We start from the raw sequence: 24,492 nt of genomic DNA on the forward strand, positions 1-24,492 counted from the left end.
CCTATGGAGTCAGTCCCATGAACAAAAGCAAATTATATCTATTCAAGATTAAAAATATTCATATAAGTAGTAAATGAATTTCTAAATAATAATAATAATAATAATATAATAAGATAACAAGAAACCGGGTATCGAATCCCATACAAGTAGTGCACAATACATCCATTTTCCAGCCTTGATGATGGTGAGAGATATCAACTAGCATAAAGGCAAGCAACTACGCCTGATGACCGGTCAACTCCTTTATCATAGATGCAAAAAGAAAAAGAGAGAAGTTTAAAAAAGAAAAGAAAAAATCATTTCACATCCAGCATTATCGTACTGAGACTAGGATTCAACCAGGTAACTTTCGAGCTTTGCTCAGCCATCGCTGCCACCATTTACCCACGCCGAGAACGGCGGTCTGGCCATCGTCGCGACGCTCGGTGCCGTCCGGGTTTCCGAGGACGGCGGCAAACACCCAAAAGCAAGCTGTGGTCCAGGTGGCGAGGACCAAGGGAATGCAGAGAAAGGCGGAGAGAAGCAGGACGAGCAGCAGGCCGCCCGGGGACAGGTCCCCAAGCGAGGTGGATGTGCAGGAGTGGCGGCGGTAAACGGTTTGGGTGGAGGGTGTGGAACGCCCCGGTTTCCGTGCATAGACGACTCGTTCGTGGGTATGCAAGGCTGGGGCTAGCAACTCGCAGAGCTGCGCGGTGAGAGATGGTGATGATGATGATGACGATGGTGGGGAGAAGGGCGTCCATGAGCAGAGGCGAAGGGGGAAGATAAGGATGGCGAGGATGAGGGCAAATATTGTGTAGAGGGCGGCGAATAGTGAGATGATGGGGACGAAGACGGAGAGTCGGAACTAAGCAATTAGTATGGCATTGAGGCAGAATAATTGTGAAAGATAGGCAAAGAGAAGAACGTACTATCATCGACAAGGCGCCCTCGTTGGCGACAGACGGCGACTCATCGTCATGGATTGCTCGCTTGTCCATGCGCGGGATACTGTACGGACGGTTCTCGCCCGACATATAGGAGGAACGGTCTGTCCAGCTGCCGCGGACGAGGCGCTCTTCTTTGCGCAAGGCACTGCTGTTGTTCGAGGGCAGAGCCAGGATGGGGCCGCCAGGGCCAGACGTCTCTGGCGACAGCGGGGACGGGGTGGAAACCGACTGCGACGGCTCCTTGGGGTGGAAGATGATGATGGACGTCCCGGAGGAGTCCGAGATTCGCTGTTTCGACTCGGAGGGTGGTCGCGAGTCGACCACAGGCGGATCCTGTTGCCTAGGAGGGTGGTGGTGCGACGTATCCAGGGTCACCGGTTCCGCTTTGCTAGTGTAATTGTTGCTCCTGCTCTTAGGATTGCTATCGCCGTCGTCATCGTGAGAAGCCGCCGCCCAACGATCATTCTCCCGGTCTGACATTGCCGGCTGCTCCAGGGCGAGCCGGACCAAGAAAAAAAAAGGAAAAAGAAAAAGAAAAGAAAAAAGAAGGGCCCCAAAGCAGGGGAGCTAGGTCATGTAAGGAGGGAAATTCACAGAGGCTCAACCCGCTGCGGAGGATACACAAGGGTTACACGGCGGCAGTGCAGACAGGACGACAGGAACAGCGTCACCGCATGGCGTCGAGGGCAGGAAGTATATAACGTGGGCATCTGATCCGCGTCAAGTCGGGTGTGGGTGTTGGTCCGGCGGAGGAGGAGGGGGGGGAGGAATCGATGGCGGTGAAATGGTGGCAGCGAGAGGGAAAGGAGGGTTCTCTCTCTCTCTCTCTCAGTCTCTCTCAGTCTCTCAGACTATCGGCGAAGAGGAGAGTAACGGATGGGAGAGAGGCCCAAGACACCCGGAGGAAGAGGGTACGACGGTACCCGGGGCTGGGCAAGAGGAGGGAGGGAACCACGGCGGAGACTGAGGAGAGAGAGAGCGAAAGCAAAAAAGGTCAGCGGGAGGGAAAGCCAACGCTGCCGGTGCTGCTGCTGCGGTGCTTTGCTCGCGCCAAGGGCTCGGCATCTGGGCCTCTCTTGGCGCAAGCAAAAAAATCCTCTCCTCGAGACGCATGGTATGGCGCATGGCAGCGTGTGGGCGCCATTGGGCGGGCAGTGGAACAGCAGACGACGGGCGCAGGATCGATGGGCGCCCTACAGGGAGCGAGCGGTGTTTGGGGACTTGCTTTGGTCCCTTTTATCGCGGAGAATGTGAGGCTCTGGGTACCCTGGGTACGGAGTAAGAAAGGGAGCTGAGGCCGGAAGATGCGAGCCGATGGCCAGCGTACGGCGTACGGCGGTGACGATACGGCGTGCCAAGCTGCCAAGCCTTGACGGGGAATTTCTGCTGGAGCCGGTGCTGCTGATTGGATGTCTGGCGCCCCCGTGATCCACGCTTAGTGAACTCTGTGGTCTTGGCAATACGCCCAACAATGTACTGGTATTGACATGACAGTATTCCGTTTATTGATCGACCTGACCCTGGTTGAAGGGAGATACACAGGAAGGAAACAAGACAGTCCTGAGGGAAAATAGGATCGAATGTGATCTGAATTTCTGTTCGATATTCCTACCAGGCCATGTCTCTCTCAAGGCTACTGCACGGTCAGTTCTGCCGAGACATTGGCAGCGCCACGAGACGTAATCAAACACGAGCCTTGCTCGGCTGGAGACATACTACAATAATTACAACCCTTTCAATGTTCATCCTACAGAGTGATATCAGTTTATTCATTTCTACGTATAACTATGTATCTATAGACCTTGTCAGGTATAAGCCTATGAATGTAAGGTTATCTTGATAACTATTATTATGATTATATGAAGTATATATGGAGTACCTTTGTATATACTTCATGTAAATCGCAGAGATCTATCCAGGGTCTAATTTTCAGTCTCCTGTCAATAATCAAACACAGACCAGCTCACGTCAGGCCCAATCAGGCCCTGTCAAAATGGCCATGGAACCCCTCGGCGGATATCAAAACACCGACGACTTGCGGAGTTCAGGACGCCTAGTCTCACTTAACTTCGTTAAACCTACTGCGTGGTACGTAACTCGCTACAGATCATGGCGATCATTCTCGGCAGGTAAGAGATACTCAGACCAGCCAAGTATCCGGCAAGTATCCATTACGTAACATCAGCTAGGGAGGAATGGTTACCTAAACTAGGAGTAAAGGACTCTGGGAGAAAATCATGCTGACAATACATTCCCAACATCAACGTCGAGACTGGTATACGCTTGTGATTCGGTCACTCTGTCACCGCTACTGTTGATCTGCCAAGGGTCTTGATGTTGAGTGATTGAATAGAAGGTCTTTGTGCAGATATACTGTACTGTATACTGTTAACAGCATGAGATCTCCAACCCATGTACTACATATGATACTTGATGCTCGAGACCAATCCCTCTTAATATTTCCTTTCAAGGGTGTTTTGACTCTCACTACACGATTCGACTAGATTGAACATAAGGCAGCTGTCTGACATGGTTGTGATACAAAAAGGCTTTCCGTTGTCTATCTCTTCTTCTACATTGTATCTTCTGGTTGAATGGATAAATTATAGAAGATGTACTCTTTATTAATATTTATTTCATATAAACTACTGGGAAAAAAATTATGGTGAGGGCAAAACCTGACCTGCTCCCACAAGAGTCAAGATAATACTAACTCTATGTAAATGCCCTGGCATACAGAGTATCAATAAAATATAGTATATTAATACTATATTCTGATCGGGGATGACAACAGAGGTGTAGACTAAGTCATACAATAGACCTAGCTCATAAGAAACAATCATTAAGAGTATATAAAATAAAACCTGTCAATAATATTTATAGTTATATCTTTATTCTCTAGGCTTTGTAATGAGAAATCGCGAAAGGTGAAACTTGAGGGAAATGTAAGAGGGAGGGGGTACCTGGCACCCTCGGTATGATAAGGTATAGCGGAACGATCTGCTTACGGCAAATTCGAGGGAAACGGAGAGTCTATGGTGGGTATCTGAGAGAATAGGAACAAACTGCTTAGCCTTCTAGAGTCTAACAATGAAGGCCTATCTATCTGCTGGATATTGGGATTCCTGAGCGGGGTAAAGCTGACAGGAAATGAACCAGTTCTGTGCTCTTCTTCTGGTGATATGCCTGAATATATATATATAAAAAAGTATAAGAAGTCATCTATGCACTGTGATAAAGAGGAGAGGTTTAAATGTGGTTGAAATCAGTCTGACGTACTGGAGGGTTGTACTGCTGTAGTTGAATGGCGCGATGAGGAGCAATAAATAGCAAGGAACATAAGAAATGAATCAACTAGCAATCCAGTCCACTGAAGAGCTGAATAAGAGGCAGAAATAGTTATATAATCCTATAGAGGTGCGCAGATTGTTCCTTCATTTCTAATCATAAGCATAGAGCGAGTTAAGGCAATATACTACATACATAGTATATAGTTAGGGTTATGCTAATATAGACATGTCATTAGGGTTAAAGAGGGTTGACTATTTATTTGTTCACTATTCTATACTAAGCATATATGGTTTCATATTCTATTCTAATAAATTATGTCTAATCAAATTGCATTCTATACTTACTTAGGTACCTAATATATATACACTCACTGGTAAACAATCCTATACTTGGACAAAAGTACCAAGTACCGAGTATCAAGTATCGCTAACGTGCAAGCATGGCCAAGCTCACGGGGCATGAATGCCGGTCAAGCTGCAAGGAGCGACCAACACCGCAGCCGAGTTACCGAAGTGACTCTCTTCTCCCCCCTGCTTCTTCTGCTCGGAATGACAGCTATGCGAGGGATGTATCACAGGACATCTGGGAAGGATTAACTATGCATGGAGTATTTTCTTGTTGGAGTAGAGGTAATCATAGTAAAAACACTGGTAGTCCTTGCACCCTGATATCCGGTGTTTGCAGTGTTTGTAATGTTTACAGTGCTCTGTATAGGACAGATATGATGGATCACTGGTGATCAGTAACACTTGATTATCAGATGATACGAGTCTATTTGCCAATCAGAAGCGATAGAATCGGGGATCTGAGCTTCATAGAATATATAATGTTAGATGACGTACAGATAACTACTATACAGTACCTACTACATAGTACCTCCTACTCCATACATAGAGTAACTATCATGCACTTACTAGAGACTCCGTACTCCGTACTTATGAGTCTCTACCTACTATTCTGTGTTTTGGCAATTCACACAGCCATATACTGTAGAGAATCCGTACTCTGGACAGAAGGGGCAGAAACCCGCCGTGTAACCCGAGGGTGCGGCCAAATCTAAAGTATGGAGTATACCTAAATAGTCCTCGCTCCGGACTGCGTACTGACGATGGGCGTGGGCGCATCGGCAGGCCAGGGATCCAGCACCCTGCCGGAAACATGGATCTCCATGCCTGGACATGACCAAATGATTAGTTAATCTAGCCTTGATGATGAGAAATTACGACATGATTACTGTAGTTCTTAGCACACAAATACACACACACACATAAACACACACACACACACATATATATATATATATATATATATATATATACTTATAACATTGATAGTATAATATTCCCTTGTACAGAGTACTCTGTATCGGCGAGGAATCAGAATCCGCCCCACTGCATGATGCATCAGATCATTCAAACAGCGTCTGACTCCACCGGCTGGAATCCTCGGAATTGTGGCTGGTGCTGTACGTGGCGAGTACAGCGTAGACTTATGCAGTAGACTAACTAAGCTAGGTATGTAGGAAACTTCCACGCCGTAACTTAACTACGCCATACTAACCTAAAGGCTAACTAAAGCCTAGGTACTTGGTACTTAATTAGTTACCGTGTCCACTGTCTAAGGTAGCCAAGGTATGTAATAATTAGGCCTAGTGTGTAATGCCTCCTAGTAATCCTTATATCCCTACCTATGTAGAACAAGCATCTCCCTGGAATTAAATACCCTGGAGTAAAGACAATATGTCTAGATACTCTGATGAATCATATTTATCACTAGTGGCCTGGACAGCACATACTTGGAGGTGAGTCTGCCGGGAACATGCAGTCTTGACGCCCAGCTGCAGATGCAGCATTCAGTGGGGAGCATGGTACAAAGTTAAAACTAAAATAAATAAATAAATAATATGTAGTAGCTAAATACCAAAAAGAAAAGAGGGGAACCAAATGAAGAGACAAGGAAAAAAAAAACAAAAAAAAAAAAACAGGCAGGAAAAAAAAAGAAACAAAAAAAAGGAAACGCTAGGGAGGGGGGGGGTCGGATCTGGCTAGCTGCGTCAGGATGGGAAGTGGAACCGACAGTCGTAGGTAGGGCCCGGAACTGAACGCGTTGGGGAGGCATTGGAAGATTTAGGGGCTGTCGCAGTGGGTAGGTTTTTTTTTTTTCTTTTCTTTTTTCCTTTTTTTTTTTATTTGGTGGACCCCAGCACTGACTGCTGGCGGCAGCTGACAAAGCAGGCAAGCTTACTACAGACTCAATTAACTAAAACTACGGCACGGGGAAAGGTCCATGGCCCGGCTGCAGCTCCTCGGCGAGTCACAACCGGGCGGTGCGTGCTGGGAGTGTCCACTACTGCCCACCGTCCAGTGCCCACACCCATAAGCATCACCCCCCCCCTCCCCGTGATGGGGCATGGCACCCTTCACCCTGGGTCTGCCTGCGTACCACTATTGTTGCTAATTATCGCCTCGCCCCGCCTGCCAGCCCAACGCTGCCTAGCTCATCCACGCGAGCACCCCATATTCTCGGCAATCGTGGACTGGGCAGCCATCGATCGAGTTTTTTTTTTTTTTTTTTTTTAGCATCATGAAGTCCTTAGTCTATGTCTAGATTTTTTTTTTATATCGTAATACTACCCCCCTTCGCTGTCTTCCCATGGGAAGTTTCTAAAACTGTAGGTCACGATAGATCGTATGGTCAGTGCTACCCGGAAAATTGCTGTAGAATACCCGCGCGCGCGCACCCACTCCAGATCGTCCCCACCCGCTAGGCCGTTCCTGGCTGAGGCCTGCCCGTCTGGCGCTGTCTGCTGCTTGGCGCCCTCTGCTGCTGTTCCGTCCGGCGCTGCTCGTTGACTTGCTCGAGAGCTGCACAACCACTAGCGCCGCTTGGCAAAATTCGCCGTCGACCGCCAGCCCCTCGAACCCCGTTTTCCCTCTCCTTCCCTCTCCTTCCTCTCCTGCTTGCTTTGTCTGCTGCCACGCCTGTCAACTTCTTCCCCCCTGCTGCGAAGGGCCCCGAAAAGCCTTGCCTCCCCCCTCTTACTGCCCATTGCTCGCGTCGCACCTCTTCTTGTCTTGTCTTCCCTTTTTTTGCCCTTCTTTCTTTCTCGCTCTTTCTTTCCTTTTCCTCCCTTTTCCTTTCCTTCCTCCCCCCTGGTGGTCGGCTTGCGGGCCGCCGGGACAAGCTTGCAACTCAGCAACGTGTACGTGTCACTACTGTCCAGTGGTTCACAACAAATTCCTCCTCCCCCCCTCCTTTCCCCTCCTCAAAGTGCTAGATCTTGGGTTGAGCAACTTTGTGTCGTCGGGTAGTAGAAGACGCGTGTGATCAGCTTGAGCAATCGCGGCAGGTAGAGCGAGAGAAAGAGAAGGGAGTGCGGCTCCAACCAACCCGTATACCGCCCTTGTTCATCGCATTTTTCAAATCGGGGTTGTAGCCTTTGCCTCTGTTCTAAAAGATTGAAAAGAGTCTCGCGGTCAGAGTCATGGCGCACACCCAACCTTCCCCCACCGGGGGCGTCGCAACTCATCATGGCCATATCGCTGCCCACCCTCAGGTCAACGGGCATCTTCCGTTGCAGTCGCAGGCTCAAAAGGGCCCTCCCCTTACGACCGCGCAGAAGATCGCAGCGCTCAACGAACAGGTTTGGCTGCAGATTGGTATGTGTTCTTCCCCCCCCCCCCCTTTCCTGTCAGATGATGGATTTCTTCTTTCTGGGTAAACAACTGACAGCCGCGTCTAGGTAGTTTGATGGAATTGATGGGTGATCTCGATGGCGCCATGAATGCATACGAGCAAGCCCTGCGTCACAACCAGTGGTCTATCCCCGCGATGAACGCCATCTCCTGCATCCTACGGACCAAGGAGCAATTTCCTAAGGCCGTCGAGTATCTCCAGAACATCCTGAAGCTGGACCCGACGAGTGGTGAGACCTGGGGAAGCTTAGGTATGTTGGCAATCACATCTTCCGTGGTTTTATTTGTCGCAAGTCTCTGATCTGATGTTTTTACCCTAGGCCATTGCCATCTGATGATGGATAATCTGCAAGAAGCCTATACTTCCTACCAGCAGGCCCTCTATCACTTGCGTGATCCCAAGGTGGGTGTTGTAAAATAACCTTCGTATGACCATTATCTCACGTGCTGCGTAGGAACCGCGGCTTTGGTACGGCATCGGTATCCTGTACGACCGTTACGGGTCTCTGGATCACGCCGAGGAGGCCTTCTCTCAGGTCATGCGTATGGCGCCTGATTTCGAAAAGGCAAATGAGATCTACTTCCGCCTTGGAATCATCTACAAGCAACAGCAGAAGTTCAGAGAGAGTTTGGAGGTACGCCGATGAGCCTCGCACCGTTTTTTTTTTAACGCTCCCCGAAACTAACCCCGTTCAAAGTGCTTCAAATACATCGTCAACGATCCTCCACGACCGCTCACTGAAGAAGATATCTGGTTCCAGATCGGCCATGTCCATGAGCAGCAGAAGGATGTAAGTTCGGAATGAATCTGGCGGTGTAGAGGGTGTATTTACTGACTTTTTGTTTGTATAGTTTGATTCCGCTCAGGCAGCCTACCGACGGGTTCTTGAACGCGATCCCAACCATGCCAAGGTCCTACAGCAGTTGGGTTGGCTTTACCACCAACAGAGCACCAGCTATGCCAGCCAGGAGAAGGCTATTGAGTATCTCGAGAAGTCGGTCAGCGCAGACAACAATGATGCCCAGAGCTGGTACCTGTTGGGCCGATGCTACATGTCTCAAGCCAAGTATCCCAAGGCCTACGAGGCGTACCAACAGGCCGTCTACCGTGACGGGCGTAATCCAACATTCTGGTGCTCGATTGGTGTGCTGTACTACCAGATTAACCAGTATCGTGACGCTCTTGACGCATACTCTCGCGCCATTCGCTTGAACCCCTACATCTCCGAGGTGTGGTACGATCTCGGTACACTGGTGAGTGCCCATATTCTCCATTATTGGGATCTGTAATTCAAGCTGACAACTTTTTTTTTTCCAGTACGAGTCGTGCAACAACCAAATCGCGGATGCATTGGATGCCTATGGACGCGCCGCTGACCTGGATCCCACCAACGTCCACATCAAAGCACGTCTGCAACTATTGCAGAGTCAATTGGCGGGCTCCGGTCAGAGTAACGGCCCGGCTCCCCAACCGCAAGATGTGCATCCCCAGGCATACCAGGCTCCCGGTGTCGGTGCCCCCCCGGCTCCTCAGTGGGGTGCCCCCGCGCCCACTGGCGGTCCCCCTGTTCAGCCGCCTGCTCCCCCGCGGCAAATCGCCGACTGGAACCGAGGTATCAACGACCTGCAGTCCCAGCCCCAGGCCTCGAACGGCTTTGATCATCGGGATGGTCCTCGGGGTCCCGCCTCGGCTGCGCAGCAGCCCAGCCCACGTCAGGAGCAAGGCAGACCGTTCCCGGAGCCTGCGCGCGGCCAACCTGCTCCTCGGTCGCCGAAGCCGAGCTTGGGTGGACCAAGTGCCTACCCATCTTCTCATACCTTGCCTCAGCTGTCCAACCCTCAACCGCCATCGCATGACCGGGGCTCCAGCAGTGGCGCCGGTGCTTTCCCATCCTCCAACAGAGGTCCCTTGCCTCCCGCGCCTGCTCCTGGCGTTCCGAACGGCGCCCCGGCCAGTGGTGCGACTCTGCCCCCGTATCCTCGTCCCTTCACCCCCCCGACTGAAATCAGACCGATCCGTGATGAGCGACCATCCTCCCCAGGCTCTACCTACCCTCATCAGCAGTATCATCATGGGCCTACTGTGCAGCCTGGCGGTAATAATGGCATAGCCAGCGGCGCACCCCCTCCGGCATCCGCCGCCACTGCCGCGGAAGCCGCCGCCCGCGAGCGCGAAGATCGTCCCTCCTCGGCAATGAAGCGGGGCCGGGATTGGGACAATGAGTCCGGCCCGTCGAAGAAGATTGCCAGTGAGGAGAATCGGGCCCGGCTGGACGACCAGCTGGCCCGTCGTGTGACCCCGCCGAACCGCATGCCCTCTCCCGGAGACATTCAACGTCGCAGCTCCTCGGAGGCCCGTCGCGAGGAGCAGCGCCGTGCCAACGAAAACTACCACCCTTCCGAAGCCGCCCACCACCCCCCGGCCCTCCCACCTATCCAGCACATGCAGCAGCACCCCTCCAGTTCCAGCCTTCCCCCGATGGTTGAGAACCCTGCCTCGGCTGCCAACGGCTCTGCTTCTGCCGCTGGTGGTCCGTCATCGACCTCGGCGCAGGTCAAGGAAGAGCCCGCCCGGGCGGAACAGCAGGTTGCGCACGAACCCGCTGCGCGCAAGATGGATGTAGATGAAAACTACGACGATGATGGTGACGATGACAAGCGCACCAACAATGTTGCCAAAGGTAGCCCCCACGGCAGTGGGACCGGCAACGTCGGTAGCAATGGCAATGCTGTCGCATCGCAGTCCAAATCGGAATCTTCCGCCTAGGTTTCGCGAGAATAAATGAAGGATGTTGACATAACATTGGCAATACAATGAAATATGGAATCTTGTCTTGTCTTTTATGAAAAGAAACTTGTTCTTTTTTTTCTCTTCTTCTTCTTCTTCTTCGCATCCCAGTCCCCATATGACACATTCTCTCCTGTATCCTGACCTCCCCCCTATATATCCCGGCCTCTTTGTCTTCCAAGATCATCCTACTACTATTACTACTACAACTACAACAACAACTACTCCTAGTACTCCTACTCTTACTACTCCTACTACTACTACCACTATTCCTGTTTCCGCTGGATTTTGACCTGTACTGTATGATCCGATTCTCCTTGTCTGGTTTTTGAGTCCGATCAAAAGCCTGTTCAGCGAGGTTTATCTTCTTCCTTCGCTGTGAATCTTTTTTTGATCTTACTCTTTACCCTTCTGATGTTAGCTCAATGATCATTCTATTAAATTGCGACTAGTATCTAGTAATTGTAAGATTTTTCTTATAACCAAGTGACGGAGTACTAGGCAATTACGAACTCCATACTTAGTCATTATCGGTTATACAAAGTACCCTTTGGCGAGGAAATTTTCTCGGAGGAACTGATGCCTGAGGCATAAAGTTTCTCGAAACGGCCTCTCGAGCGAGGTGGGCCACTATTCCTAAAGAAGTATGCGACGCCAAGACTTCGCTTAGGTCAGCCCACATTCGTTAAGCGGTGCAAAATACACCTCCGGCAAATTCAGAGATAGCACTCTCACCACCTCGACGACTAACGACAACACAGGTCCAAGATGTATGTGCACGAATTGCGAATGGAATTTCCAAATTCAAACGGAATACTGATCGTCCTCTTTTTCTTTATAGGAGTCACCGGAAGTACGAAGCGCCTCGGCACGGTTCGTCAACCTTTTTCTTTTCCTACGACAACGTCGACTGCGATCGGTCAATACTGATTTTTTTCTTCTTCATACAGGCTCTCTTGCCTACTTGCCCCGCAAGCGCGCCGCCCGTCACCGCGGTAAGGTCAAGAGGTAGGTTTTTTCTCTTTGGAAGTCGCAAAGGAGTCGAAAGAAGAATGGAAAAAAAAATTGTGAAGCATATACTGAGAGCGCGATAGCTTCCCCAAGGATGACCCCAAGAAGCCCGTCCACCTGACGGCCTCCATGGGCTACAAGGCCGGTATGACCACTGTCGTCCGTGACCTTGACCGTCCTGGTGCCAAGATGCACAAGAAGGAGATTGTTGAGGCTGTTACCGTCATTGAGACTCCTCCTGTACGTTCCCAAGGCTATGCTTTAATCCCTGGTACACAAAAAATAAAAAAGAAAGGAAGAAAGAAAAAGAAAAACTAATGTTGTAGCTTGTTGCTGTTGGTGTTGTCGGATACATCGAGACCCCCCGTGGTCTCCGCTCGCTGACCACCGTGTGGGCCGAGCACCTGAGCGACGAGGTTAAGCGTCGGTTCTACAAGAACTGGTACAAGAGCAAGAAGAAGGCGTTCACCAAGTACGCCAAGAAGCACGCTGACAGCGCTGCCTCGGTGTCGCGCGAGCTGGAGCGCATCAAGAAGTACTGCACTGTTGTGCGCCTGCTCGCCCACACCCAGATCCGCAAGACGGCCCTCAAGCAGAAGAAGGCGCACCTGATGGAGATCCAGGTCAACGGCGGCTCCGTCGCCGACAAGGTTGACTTCGCCCGCAACCTGTTCGAGAAGACCATCGACATCGACAGCATCTTCGAGAAGGACGAGATGATCGACGTCATTGCCGTCACCAAGGGTCACGGCTTCCAGGGTGTCACCAGCCGTTGGGGCACCAAGAAGCTTCCCCGTAAGACTCACAAGGGTCTCCGCAAGGTCGCCTGTATTGGTGCCTGGCACCCGGCCCACGTCCAGTGGACCGTCGCCCGTGCCGGTCAGATGGGTTACCACCACCGCACCTCGTGCAACCACAAGGTCTTCCGCATTGGCAAGGCCTCCGATGAGGGCAACGCCTCCACCGAGTACGATGTTTCCAAGAAGCAGATTACTCCGTAAGTTCCATCACTTTCCCACCCCGGCTCTTAAGCTCTAAAAAAAAAAATTTTTTTGTGGCTGTTCTCTAATGGTTTTGCAGTATGGGTGGCTTCGTCCGCTACGGTGAGGTCAAGAACGACTTCGTGATCCTCAAGGGCTCCGTTCCGGGTGTCAAGAAGCGCGTCATGACCCTGCGCAAGACCCTCTACCCCCAGACCAGCCGCCGTGCTACCGAGAAGGTCGAGCTCAAGTGGATCGATACCTCGTCCAAGTTCGGCCACGGTGCCTTCCAGACCGCCGAGGAGAAGCGCGCCTTCATGGGTACCCTCAAGAAGGACCTTGTTACTTCTGCTTAAGTTTCTTTTTTCAGGCGGGGATGCCTCGGTGTAGCGCGTTAAATAAAAGCTCGTTCAAATTCCTTGCTTGTAACTTGTAGATTGTAATAATACCTAGATAGTAGATATTCGTCGACCTAGGACTCCGTACTTGACTTGCGGTCTACTGAAATCTCTACCACTTACCTCCTATTAAGTACTACTTATCTACTTCTCTACTTGTCTGCTTATATCTACTTTGTTATAAATTATTATACTCGTACTCTTATTCTTATTCTTCTTGTTGTATTTTCTGCCTACTGTGCGCGTCTACGAGCCATTGCGTCATGGACCGCCTTCCAACCTCCCTCCGTCGCATGCAGCGACTCCCTCGAATTCAACCCCTCCAACCCCTACGCCCACGCCCACTCCAACTATTACAGACCCGATACCAACTACCCATCCAGCCATCTCCTACCTGCAGCCTCCTCCGCACCATGTCCGACGACGCATACCTTTCCTTCCTCGACAAGGCGAACAAAGACCTCGACGCGGGGCGACAGACGCAGACGCAGCCGCAGACACAGTCCCAGGGAGACGGTCGCACGAAATCCCTCGATGTCGCAGCTAGCGAGATCCCCGCCCCTCTTATGGGCGTAGAGGTCTATTATGTTTCTGAAACGGATGAGCCGTTCGAGCCCGTTGTGTTGGCGTGGGAGGGTGCAAAGCGGGGAGTGTGGCCTGGAACCAGTAATCACATATCCAAAGATATATATATATATAGGCTATGTGTCTTGCTAACTGAGCTAATAGAACAATTCGCCTCGTTGATTTCAAGTAACGAACCCCCCGTCGAAACGATGTCACCTGCCTCGTTCGATCCGCGCGATCAATACGCAAGTGTCTTCAAGGCTGTACGGGCTGCGGTCGGCGGGTCGGAAGTTGACCAGGCGGGAGTCGACGTCAAGGTATATCGGGTCGAGGTTGGGTCGTCGACGGTCGAGTATTGGGTTGTTGCGTTGGATGCGGGCGGGAGGCTTGTTGGGTTGAAGGCCCAGGGGGTTGAGACGTAACTTACTCCGAGATATAGTAATATGTTTCTGTTCTGATACTGCTGTTCTATGGTGGATAGTGCAATCCTGGAAAATCTGGCTATAAAGTAATATACTCTTCTATATGAGGTTTCTATCACTTCACTATCGAGTTATAAGTCTGACTTTGTACCAAGCTCAGTGGATTATCCTATCCCTACAAAGAGTGTCTGGTGAGATGGCATGGATGTATATAGTACGGTCCATACAAGACATTCATTGTTCTTTATATTGTGGTATGTTATAGGGAATTGTCTTCAACAGTCCAAAAGGCACCCATCTATTGAACTGGCTAGATAGATATATAGAAAGAGTATACTATCTCGACTGGCTGCGTTGACATCGACATATAACCTAGGTAGATATATATACTAAGACAAGTGATGTTTCAGCTTGTCTTGGTTGGTAGATAAAACTAGACCTGGGCACGTTAGATCAGCCACTATATATATAGTAGACGTTTCTCTGATATTACTTGAGGTGACCTTGGTCTTTGCTGTCAAATTCACGCTTGATATAGCAGTTATGTGACTATACCTGGTAGTTGACTATATCAGGGTAACCCAAACAATCTGTATATTAGCAGGTATACTAACATTACTGCAGTAATAATCATGTAGTAGTTACTCCGTATCTATTCTCTAAGATTTATAGCCGATCTTATCCCGAGTTGATGAAACAGCGGTCTCCAACTAGTCGACAGATCTCCGAACCATCTCGTAGGGCTTTCGGACAATAGACCTACCAACAGTTCACAGTTCCAGCTTCCTACTCGACATCACCTAAATTAATATAGGACAGACTCCGTTGTCATCTGGCGAACCGTGGCACAAACACCGACCCACCAGATGAGACCAATTGCTGCAGGATTATTTATACCTGGCGTGGACGATCCACGGACGAGCAACCACTGGGTCAGGCACAGCCTCTGGGATCAGCATTAAACAGGATGTGATTTACGGCAAGTAACTCACCTCACTTAGTTATCGAGTAGTCTTCCGTACCAAGTACTCCGTATGGAAATAGCTAGAGACAATCCTGGACGCCTGGAGGCTGGCATGCAGAAGTTTCATCAATGGCGTCATATCTTGGCAGTAGAGAATGCTTAATACCTTGTTTTTAACTCTGTGTAACTAAAGACTCTCGAGTAGAGCTCTACTTTAATAGATAATTTATTAGATACTTAGTTATGATTATAAACTGAACATATTTAAATATCATTAGTTCTTAGTATACACTCAGCACTGTATAGATTAATAGATATTCACTGGTCCTAGTTGACCCCTTTTACACTGCCCCAGGACCCATTTTGAGGACACGCGTCCTGGAATGGTCACTTATCTGAGGCTGGTGGTGGCCAGTCAGCCAGTTGCAAGGGTATCCAATATTCAATACCATGACAATACTACACTAGAAATAAACTAGAGCTAGAACAAGTACCGAAGTCTAGTTAAAGATGGAGTGATTTGTGCAGGTATTGGATTCTTCCTCTCATTCCTTGAACCCGGCAACAGGATTCAGGAATGACAACAGGAATACCATAAGAATACATACCATTATCATCCTTGCCATAGAATACTACCAATTAAAAGAAAACAAGTGCTAATTAATTATTAGTCAGTTTGTATGAGTGCATAATAAGAAAAAATAACCCTCTTCTCTAGTAACTTCAAGTAAATTTCTGCTCCACTTGGCCACCGTCCAACACGGGGCGCTTCCAGGCCAAATTGACCCCCCCAGCATTCCTTGTATGGCGCGTAGAACATGTCTGGACCAGAGACCAGTATTCTCTGCCGTTAGCCTTTGGCCTCTAGTGATTTGCTCTTCTGCTTTTATGGCTTTCTTGCTAACTGTCGACCCTGTCCGAACCTCCTAACCCTGCCTGTCTTTTTGTGGCCGACTCCTTCACCTCCTCCTCCTCCACTACCACCACGACGACCACCACCGCCAACTCCTCCTTCTCCTCCTTTCAGGGTCTCTCGATCGTCAACGCCACCTCCAGGGACTTTTTTTCGCCCGTTGTCCCGTCCGCTCATTACTGCTTGTCTCTTGCATTCCCCCCCCCTCCTCGTCGCCAGTGTTATTTTGTCTCTCGTCTTCGATTCATTCTGCCTGTCGGTCCTTACCGTGGGATCCTGCTTGCCCTGTTTCAGCTATTTCCAAAACACTCGCCGAATATAATACACCTCTCAACCTATCCCATCTTCGGTACGGCGGCCTTTTTGTTTCCTGCTCCCCCCTCTTCTGGGTTTGTTGGATTGACATGACATAGGGGCGGTACCTAGCAGCAAGTCAGTAGCACGGGCAGCGGTCGTTGCGCCGATCACCACGCGCCAACAAACGCAACTCACTTCAGAGTGGATTCGGTTTCTGCCTTCCTGATTCTTCTTTCGATTGTCTTTGAATAGAGGAATTTTTCTTTTTCGCTATTCCTCGTTGCTGTCGGGAAATACTAGCTGGACGATTTGAGTGTCCGATCTCAGGAGAGACGGATCGCTCCTTCTTCCCTCCCCATCTGTAACCATGTCCGGCTTTCCTCAGGACTCCTCCAGCCTACCGGTTCGCAACACGCCGCACATCCGCCTCAACTCCGGCCAACATGATCCCTTTGCCGACTCCGAGGATACGTACAGCCCCGGCGGCCTGTCCGCGCCGCCCTCCCGTTCCCTGACCCCGTCGCAATCGCCTCCCGTCGGGGGTGAGGCCCTGTCTCCGGGCCTCTACAGCTCGCACGCCCCCGAATCCTCCGAACTTCTCATACCCCCTTCGTCTCGCAGCCACCGCAGTCGAGATGAATACTCAATGCCCCAATCTCCAGACCAATCCGGCTTCTCTTCGCGTCGCACAAGTTGGAGCTCCGAGGCCGGCAGCCGCGACAGCCGTGGCTATCCCTCGAATCCCTTCGACGACTCCCGCGCCCCCTCACGCGCGGGGAGCGATGACTACGATGTCAATACCCAGACTGTCTCGGAAAAGTACAACATCATGCCCACAGAGGGCCTGCTATTGTTTCCCGAGGATGTCGAGAAGGACGACTACCTGCATAACCCGGACCCCAATGACAAGGATCGTGACTGCGACATCTTCAACCGCCGTGGTATCATCAACGTCGGTGGCTTGTCCATTCTGACACTCGGTATACTGTGCTTGTTCATCGGCTACCCGGTGATGTACGTTGCTTCGCTCCTGATATCTTGCTCCCTCTCTCCCCCCTCTCTTTTTCGTTCTTCTCATTGATATCTTTAGATCCTTTGTACAAAGCCTGGAAAAGACAACTACGACAACCTGCACAGCTGGAGACACCCTTTGTCTGGATGTGGGTAAACGGTCCCTCCTCAAGAACCTTCGTACCGGTCTCATCGACCCGGACACACCGGATTCCGCCAAGACTAAGACGGCGCACGACGGCAAGGAATGGAAGTTGGTGGTGAGTATAGATAGATATTTGATGATGAAAACAGAGAGAATCCCGGCTCACGATCGCAACAGTTTTCCGACGAGTTCAACACGGCCGGCCGGTCCTTTTATTCAGATGATGACGCGTACTTCCAGGCGGTTGACCTGTGGTACGGTGTCACCGAGGATCTTGAAGTCAGTTTTCCGTTCGTATTCGTTGCTGTGATTTCGATGATCGCTGACCTCTCCTCTAGTGGTACGATCCCGATGCCGTTACGACAAAAGATGGCGTGTTGGAAATCCGGTTCGACCACTTTGAAAACCACGACCTGGACTATCGCTCCGGGATGGTACAAAGCTGGAACCAGCTGTGCTTTACCGGCGGCCGCCTAGAGGCCAGTATTTCCCTACCTGGTGCCGGTAACGTCTCTGGTTTCTGGCCCGGTTTCTGGTCCATGGGCAACCTGGGCCGTCCCGGATACGCCGCGACGACCGAAGGCATGTGGCCCTACAGTTACCACGACGAGTGTGACGTTGGAATCACGCCCAACCAGAGCTCCACCGACGGGATCAGCTGGCTGCCGGGCATGCGCCTGCCGGCTTGCACCTGCAATTCCACCGAACATCCGTCGCCGGGAAAATCCCGCAGCGCCCCGGAAATCGATGTCATTGAAGCCAGCGTCATCAGCCTGAACAATGACGACGATGACGTGATTGGTGTCGTTTCCCAGAGTTTGCAGATGGCGCCCTTTGACACCTGGTACATGCCAAACTACGGTATGTATAATCCTTCTCTTCCAACCGTTTCTTTTTTGTTCTCCAGTGCTGACGGACGGACAGACTTTACGGCAGTTTATGATGACCAGATCACCGAGATCAACACCTACCGCGGCGGTCCGTACCAGCAGGCGATGTCAGGCCTAACGAATCTCAACAACAAGTGGTACAACGGCACCGAGTACCAGATCTATGCGTACGAATACGCACCAGGGGCTAAGGGCAACGTGACCTGGTTCGTCGGAGAGAACCCTGTCTGGATGATGGATGGGCGCGCGCTGAGCCCCAATGGCAACCTCGGCCAGCGGCTGATTCCGATGGAGCCGATGGCCATCGTGATGAACCTGGGCATGAGTAGCAGTTTCGCGACGGTCGCCTCGGACATCAATGACTACACTCCTGGGTACATGCGGTTCGACTACGTGCGCATATACCAGGACCCGGATTCTGAGAGCGTAACCTGCGACCCGTCGGGGTATGAGACGACCGCGTACATTAAAAAATACCCTGCGGCCTACGACGACTACAACTACACGACGTGGGCAGAGGCGGGATACGACTGGCCCACCAACTCATATGTTGACGGGTGTTGATAATAGAAGCCTTTCTGAAAAAACAAAAGAAAAAAATTGGTCTACTTCTCCCAGGAGGCCGGTTGTCTGTCAACTGTATGGTTAGCGGCATGTTTGGCGTTTGGGTGCTTCGATCGTCCTCTCTTTGAGGCTGGAGGTTGAAGCTTGTTGATATCCCTGTTTTGTTTATTTTCTTTCTTTCTTTTTTTCTTTCATCCATCTTATCATCTCATTTCATCATCTCATTTCATCATCTCATTTCATCATCTCATTTCATCATTTCAATTATTTCATTCTTTACTATTTTACTTCCTGTTGCATTCTGTATGAGATAGAGCAAGATCGGCGCAATGGAACAATAGAGTTGTCGTACGGCTGATATTCTACTCCGTAGTTACGTAGTAACTAACTTGGATAACTAATTAAAGTCTAGTCTTCCCTTACAGTACTTCAACTCCTAGACATCTAACCCAACCAGCAATACACACACCTTTCAGGAGTATTTTCATCATGGACAGTAAGTAGTAATATTTTAGCCAAAATGGAATACACACCGTTAACGCAAGAAGACCACCTCCGCGAAGAGCGCCACATGGCTCTCTCCATCCTCACAGACCGCGAACTCCTCCTCCGACACTCACTTACAGCCCATGAAGTGAGAAACGATACATAACAATTACCTATATTAATATAAATTGAGAGATATTCTTCTGACCATGCTATGCTATGCTACAGACCCTCCCGCAAACCCGCCGAAGATTCACCGCAAAGATGTTATCGCCCGACGACGCCGTGGCGGAAGCCCAGATCGCCAACGAGCGGTTCCTCGTTCATTCGCGGTCTTCTTCGTCGTCGACCTCTGCCTCCAGTTCGAGCGCTGGGTCGAGTTTACTTTCGAGAGCGGTGGTGGATGTGCATGAGATGGGGGATGCGGGGTGGAGGAGACCGGATATGAAGAGCAAGAAGTGACTCACTTTACACATTACTTGAAGCCTAGGAAGTATTTTACGAAAGAAATTTGGATTTAATGTAGTATACAGGGGTATCAGTATCATGGTTGCGACAGAATAGATTCTGCATCGCCCACCTGCTTGCGCTCGGAAACCTCCCTGTTGCGCATCCGCGCCCGGATGGCTTGGGCATTCATCAGCGTCAATCCTTGAGACGGCCGGACCGGCCCCGTGTCGGTGTAGAACGGGTGGAGGCGGTGGGAGGTCGAGAACCGGACTCGTCCATCTCTCATGACTGGTAATTGTCATTGCAACGGTTCTGAACTTGACGACAGTCGGTTCAGGTGGAGGTACACGTCCGTGCCATACCTATCAGCATTAGAATTAGCATTCCATTCCATTTCATTGATTCAATCTTCAGACGTACCCCTCCATGCTGATTAGTTTGAGGTCCCCCCCAAAGTACCGTGCGTACAGCCGACTGATGGGCAGCCCGTAGCCGAAGCCCGCCATGGGCGCCTTGAAGTCGCTTTTGTCAAAGTCCGGGTCCAGGTTCGGCGTCTGCTCGACGGTCGTGTACATGTACGTCCAGACGAGCGGGATGGCGGACCGGGGGATCCCGCCCCCTTCGTCTGAGATCTTGATCGTGATGTCTTCCTTGCCTTCGGCGACAATCACCTTGGTGACGGGAAAGGCATCCTTATCCGCGCCATGGGTCTCCACCACGGCCCGCAGGGAGTTCTTCAGGGTCTCGAAGAGCATGTGCGACAGGTGGCCTGGCACGTACATGAAGTTGAGGTCCTCCTTGCAGATAAGCTGCACCTGGGGCGCCTCAAACAAGCCGTAGTAGTCCTCGCACACGAACCGAGCATTTTCAATCGCCTCCGAGGCCACCTCGTGCACGTTCGTCTTAGTGCAGATGATCCCTACGTAGTGTGGATGTCGCGCGCGCGTCTGTTCCGTCAATGCGATATGTTGGCCGATCAGCATTCGAATCCCGATGCGGGACATGTAGAACCGATCGAGGAAGTTCTGGATCGTTGGGTCAATCTGCAGACGCTGCCGTCGGCGCTTCCATTCCAGGATCCCCTGCGCGACAGAGGTCACCACACCGTCATGCCGCCGTTTGATCTGCTTCAACGTCGTGGAGAAGCGCTCGTTGTAATCGTTCAGCTCGGGAGGCCAGTTTCCCTGCTCGTCGGATGGGTAGAAGTATCGTCGAGTCGCCGTGCCTTTGCCATGGCCGTTGCCATTTCCATTCTTCATCGACGTAGGGAAAGATCGGTATTGGCCTTCTCGAACACTCGGGTTCTGTGTTGTTTCGGAGAGGATCCGTGAAGCCCCGCCATTCATCCGTCCTGATCGCAATAGACGTGTTTTGACTTCTTGAGAAAGGGTGGGACGAGGCAAATTGATAATTTCCTGTAAAGCAACATCGTCAATGTGAGGGGAAGGGATCGGCACACGTGATGCATCACATGAGAGGAGGGAGAGAGAGGGGGGGGGGGGGGGGGGGGGGGGGGGGGGGGGAAGGAAGAGAGAGTAGGCAGGGAAGGTGCTCGCTCATACCTCGAATGATTGTGCGTACCAATCCTGCACTTTCTTGATGGAGGGCATCTCACTGAGCCCATCTGGCAACTCCCCGAGGTCTTGTACACGATGGGCGAGACGGATCGGTAGCTCTTCAGAGAGAAATTGTGAAGCGCGGAACAAAGTGCCTGTAAAAGGAGATACTGATTAGCTATCTTTGCCAGAAATGTGGATTTAATTGTACTCACCTGTTGATGGCCTATCCCCAAATTGAACCATCTGCCGCAACGAGACACCAGTGGCGGGGAAGCTGGCATAGTGTCTGATGGTGTCCATCAGTCTCTCGGAGGGTTTCCACATGGTGTCCGAAGGAAAAAAGAATTCAGGCCACACGGCCTGAAACCAACGGGATGGAACCCGCGAGCAATTTGTTTGCAGTATCTCGGTGGTGTTTTAACCAGCAGCAGCGCAAGGTGAGTGTGTGCGCTAGAGTGCCGAGGTTGCCAGGTCACTTCACTTCGCGGTAGGCGTTCTCACGAAACAAGAAGGTCGTCTAAGAGCAGTGAGAAGGAGAAGGAAGGAAGAAACACATTGACTCAATCGCAGATGATCACAAGATCAGCCGAGGGCAAGAAAAACGACCGGTTCACCGCGAGGCAATTCCTGGGGTCCTCCAGTGTCTGCTCTGTGACTCGTTCCGGTGCGGAGCGCCAAACGGGGCGGGGAGTCACGTGTCGAGAGAGCCTTCCGTTCGGGCGGCCGAGAAAGAACCGGGCGATTGCAGGAGAGAGAGCGAGAGGAGCTCGACGGCCTCGAGGCCACGACTGCTGCAACAAGTTAATTAAGCTCGATAAATGGTCGAGCCATGCAGTCCGAGCAACTGATGATTGAATACCACCTCCTCCGACCGGCAGTAGTCAGACCATCAGCCCCTCGCGTGGGTGATTGCCGTTTCCGATATACGGCAGAAAGATGGTCTCCTTTCCCCGGATCTTCCCTTTGGCCCGAGGATGATGTCTTCCAGGAGTTTGCTGTCTACTTCGCTTGCAGCGTTCCACCTTCGATTCCTTTTCAATAGTACTGTGTGTGCCAAAGAACGCGAGGCTTGTTGATGGTTTGGAGGAAGAGTGGAGGCCACTTCTCCAACCTTGCTGTCGCCTTCCATCAAAAAAAAGGGATTCCTGACATGAGAAACGGGCCATCTGAGGATAATTATTATTGCTTCATTATCTCAGAACAATTCATGTTCTTGTCCGGAAAGGAGCCTCGGGCGGAAGTGGACATCAACTTTGAGGCAGTCCATCGCCGGATTCTCAAGATATCCCCCAAAGCCATTCATTGATCGATGTCAATGATGGGATTAGACGGGAAAGACCACATACTCAGAGTATACCTTCTCATAATCACCAATCTCTTTCCTTTCTCTGTATTGTCGTAATGAAATGGCATGTTCGTCGGCCCACCCAGCACCAGCACCAAGCCCGGTGGAAACTCCGCCCCTCCGGCCGACCCAATGTCTCCGTACTTTTGTCACAGTGTCGTGCAGAATTAATATTATTAGTCCTCTGACCCCTCCTCGAGCGTGAGAACCAGTGGCTCCTGGGACCGCCAACGCGCCATCCTCAATGGCTGCACTCGCGACAGGCCGCTTGTCGCGATCTCTGCCGCCCGAAGCCTTTTTGGCAGTGGAGTCTGTTGACACTTGTCTAGCCCACAGACAGCTGGTAGGGGACGACGCTCGTCCCTCTAGCTAGTAGCTGCTGCTGCTGCTGCTGCTTACCCTTCTGCGTTTCGCCATGGGGATTCGCTTTGTGTGGCTGGTTCGTCGCATGGCACCGCTCGCCGCGCTTTGAATCTATCGTATATAGATAGACAACAAAAGGGCTGGCTTTCCCCAAGCAATGTCTGACAGGCCTAGCTTTGTTGCAGTCGCATGCTCCGCTGGTGGCTCCTCCTGTAAGAATTATACCCCGTATATAATTTTTTTTTATTCTCTCACCCCTGCTCTTTTTTTCCCAAACGGCCGCCCTTTCTGAGCTGAGCCTCTCCGGTGCTCGTCCAAAAGTACCGTCGGTCGGGGGGCAGAGGGAAGAGATGGTCTTTCGATGATGCAACGACGTGCATTGGTCGAGCTCGAGCTACCTCCCGGTTCGCTTTTTTTCCTGTGTATAGCGGCCCTTTTCGCTAATCAGCAGAAGTTGATAGAGACACATCTGATCCACGAGGCGTAAGTTGTTTTTCTGTGTGTTCCTGTTCCCAGCGCGTCGGCTCTGGGCTGGCTGATGTGAAAGTGCAGCCCAAGGGGAAAAAAAACATTGCCCCTCGTGCGGTTGTGCGAAAAGTGACGCTCCACCCCCAAAACGGCAATCAGAGGTCGGAGACGACCTTGCCCAAAAGGGATTGTTCCTGGAGATTGTTCTTCGTTCCCCCTCCTCTACCCCTCCATCGCAGTCTCATCTCTCACTTTCCACCTTCACCACCCTCGCCGAGACCACCCTTCGCCCCCCTCGAGCTTCGATCCTCGTTCTGCCTTCGATGTTGTCTTGCTTGGTGAGCAGTTCCGTATTCTGATCGATTCGTCCAGAAGATGTCGCGTCGCCGTCTGTCGCACAGCGAAACACCGGCAACCTCGATGAACACGTCCGCAGCCTACCCGACTGCTTCGGCCATGCAGAACGACTTCCACTACCCGCGTCGAGGCCCAATCGAAGGTCCCAATGGACGCCGCTTGGTCCGTCGAGTCACCTGGCGATCCTCGACCTACAAACTGATGGCTTCATTGTGGGTGCTCGGCGTGCTGTACATCGTCTGGCTTATCCGGGACCTGTTCTTTCTGCCCTTTTCTTCGTCGGCTATCGACTCCGTCTCGCTCAACGCTGCAGATGAGTATGTGACATATTCTTTTTGTGTGAGAGATCTCCCACAGCTGTGAACAACCACTAATCCTATCTGCTTGGGGGCGGTGCTAGTCATTTGGCCCGCTATCTGGGGCGTCAAGAGTGCGGCGTCTCCTCCAAAGATCTTTACAACCCTCCCGAAGCAGGCAATGAGGATGCATTGCGCGAGCTGTACTGCCAGCTTGGAGACTCCTTGCTGAATGCTATGAGCAATGGCGGCCGGTACGGCTTTGATGCCGCTTACATGTCCCAAGGTAAGAATAGTTAACAA

At 51.1% G+C, this 24,492-nt stretch overlaps 8 protein-coding genes across 8 annotated transcripts; 6 read left to right on the top strand and 2 right to left on the bottom strand.

Annotated features, from left to right (window-relative positions):
• Window positions 1-349: 349 nt before the first annotated feature.
• ASPZODRAFT_44929 (hypothetical protein) lies at window positions 350-1,067 on the bottom strand (the record flags this gene model as incomplete). Its single annotated transcript, XM_022728361.1, has 2 exons — window positions 350-847; window positions 912-1,067. Coding segments are annotated over 2 exons (654 nt in total), but the record flags the coding sequence as incomplete, so codon positions are not given.
• Window positions 1,068-1,387: 320 nt separating this feature from the next.
• Window positions 1,388-2,385, top strand: ASPZODRAFT_1892747 (hypothetical protein). The gene has a single exon (XM_022727310.1). The coding sequence runs from the start codon at window positions 1,703-1,705 to the stop codon at window positions 2,222-2,224; it is 522 nt and encodes a 173-aa protein (XP_022581596.1). The 5' UTR covers window positions 1,388-1,702; the 3' UTR covers window positions 2,225-2,385.
• Window positions 2,386-7,704: 5,319 nt separating this feature from the next.
• On the top strand, window positions 7,705-10,682 carry ASPZODRAFT_151646 (hypothetical protein; the record flags this gene model as incomplete). Its single annotated transcript, XM_022725754.1, has 7 exons — window positions 7,705-7,879; window positions 7,963-8,166; window positions 8,236-8,318; window positions 8,371-8,550; window positions 8,614-8,706; window positions 8,768-9,169; window positions 9,234-10,682. 7 exons carry the CDS (start codon window positions 7,705-7,707, stop codon window positions 10,680-10,682), a joined length of 2,586 nt encoding a protein of 861 aa, XP_022581597.1.
• Window positions 10,683-11,435: 753 nt separating this feature from the next.
• Window positions 11,436-13,066, top strand: ASPZODRAFT_132024 (hypothetical protein). Its single transcript, XM_022722909.1, has 6 exons — window positions 11,436-11,473; window positions 11,545-11,576; window positions 11,654-11,711; window positions 11,798-11,954; window positions 12,041-12,711; window positions 12,795-13,066. Coding segments are annotated over exons 1-6 (1,176 nt in total). The 5' UTR covers window positions 11,436-11,471; the 3' UTR covers window positions 13,051-13,066.
• Window positions 13,067-13,505: 439 nt separating this feature from the next.
• On the top strand, window positions 13,506-14,081 carry ASPZODRAFT_15772 (hypothetical protein; the record flags this gene model as incomplete). The annotated part of the gene is made up of 2 exons (XM_022726323.1): window positions 13,506-13,758; window positions 13,822-14,081. 2 exons carry the CDS (start codon window positions 13,506-13,508, stop codon window positions 14,079-14,081), a joined length of 513 nt encoding a protein of 170 aa, XP_022581599.1.
• A 2,541-nt stretch (window positions 14,082-16,622) lies between these two features.
• On the top strand, window positions 16,623-18,865 carry ASPZODRAFT_15773 (hypothetical protein; the record flags this gene model as incomplete). The annotated part of the gene is made up of 5 exons (XM_022726324.1): window positions 16,623-17,269; window positions 17,346-17,526; window positions 17,589-17,690; window positions 17,750-18,272; window positions 18,336-18,865. 5 exons carry the CDS (start codon window positions 16,623-16,625, stop codon window positions 18,863-18,865), a joined length of 1,983 nt encoding a protein of 660 aa, XP_022581600.1.
• Window positions 18,866-19,354: 489 nt separating this feature from the next.
• ASPZODRAFT_132027 (hypothetical protein) lies at window positions 19,355-20,245 on the top strand (the record flags this gene model as incomplete). The annotated part of the gene is made up of 4 exons (XM_022722910.1): window positions 19,355-19,361; window positions 19,414-19,499; window positions 19,580-20,163; window positions 20,222-20,245. 3 exons carry the CDS (start codon window positions 19,355-19,357, stop codon window positions 19,811-19,813), a joined length of 327 nt encoding a protein of 108 aa, XP_022581601.1. The 3' UTR covers window positions 19,814-20,163; window positions 20,222-20,245.
• Window positions 20,100-21,684, bottom strand: ASPZODRAFT_65160 (hypothetical protein; the record flags this gene model as incomplete). Its single annotated transcript, XM_022729283.1, has 4 exons — window positions 20,100-20,163; window positions 20,222-21,216; window positions 21,364-21,512; window positions 21,573-21,684. 4 exons carry the CDS (start codon window positions 21,682-21,684, stop codon window positions 20,100-20,102), a joined length of 1,320 nt encoding a protein of 439 aa, XP_022581602.1.
• Between the last annotated feature and the right edge of the window lie 2,808 nt (window positions 21,685-24,492).

Source organism: Penicilliopsis zonata (assembly GCF_001890105.1).
Source record: "Penicilliopsis zonata CBS 506.65 unplaced genomic scaffold ASPZOscaffold_6, whole genome shotgun sequence".
NCBI classification, from domain to species: Eukaryota; Fungi; Ascomycota; class Eurotiomycetes; order Eurotiales; family Aspergillaceae; genus Penicilliopsis; species Penicilliopsis zonata.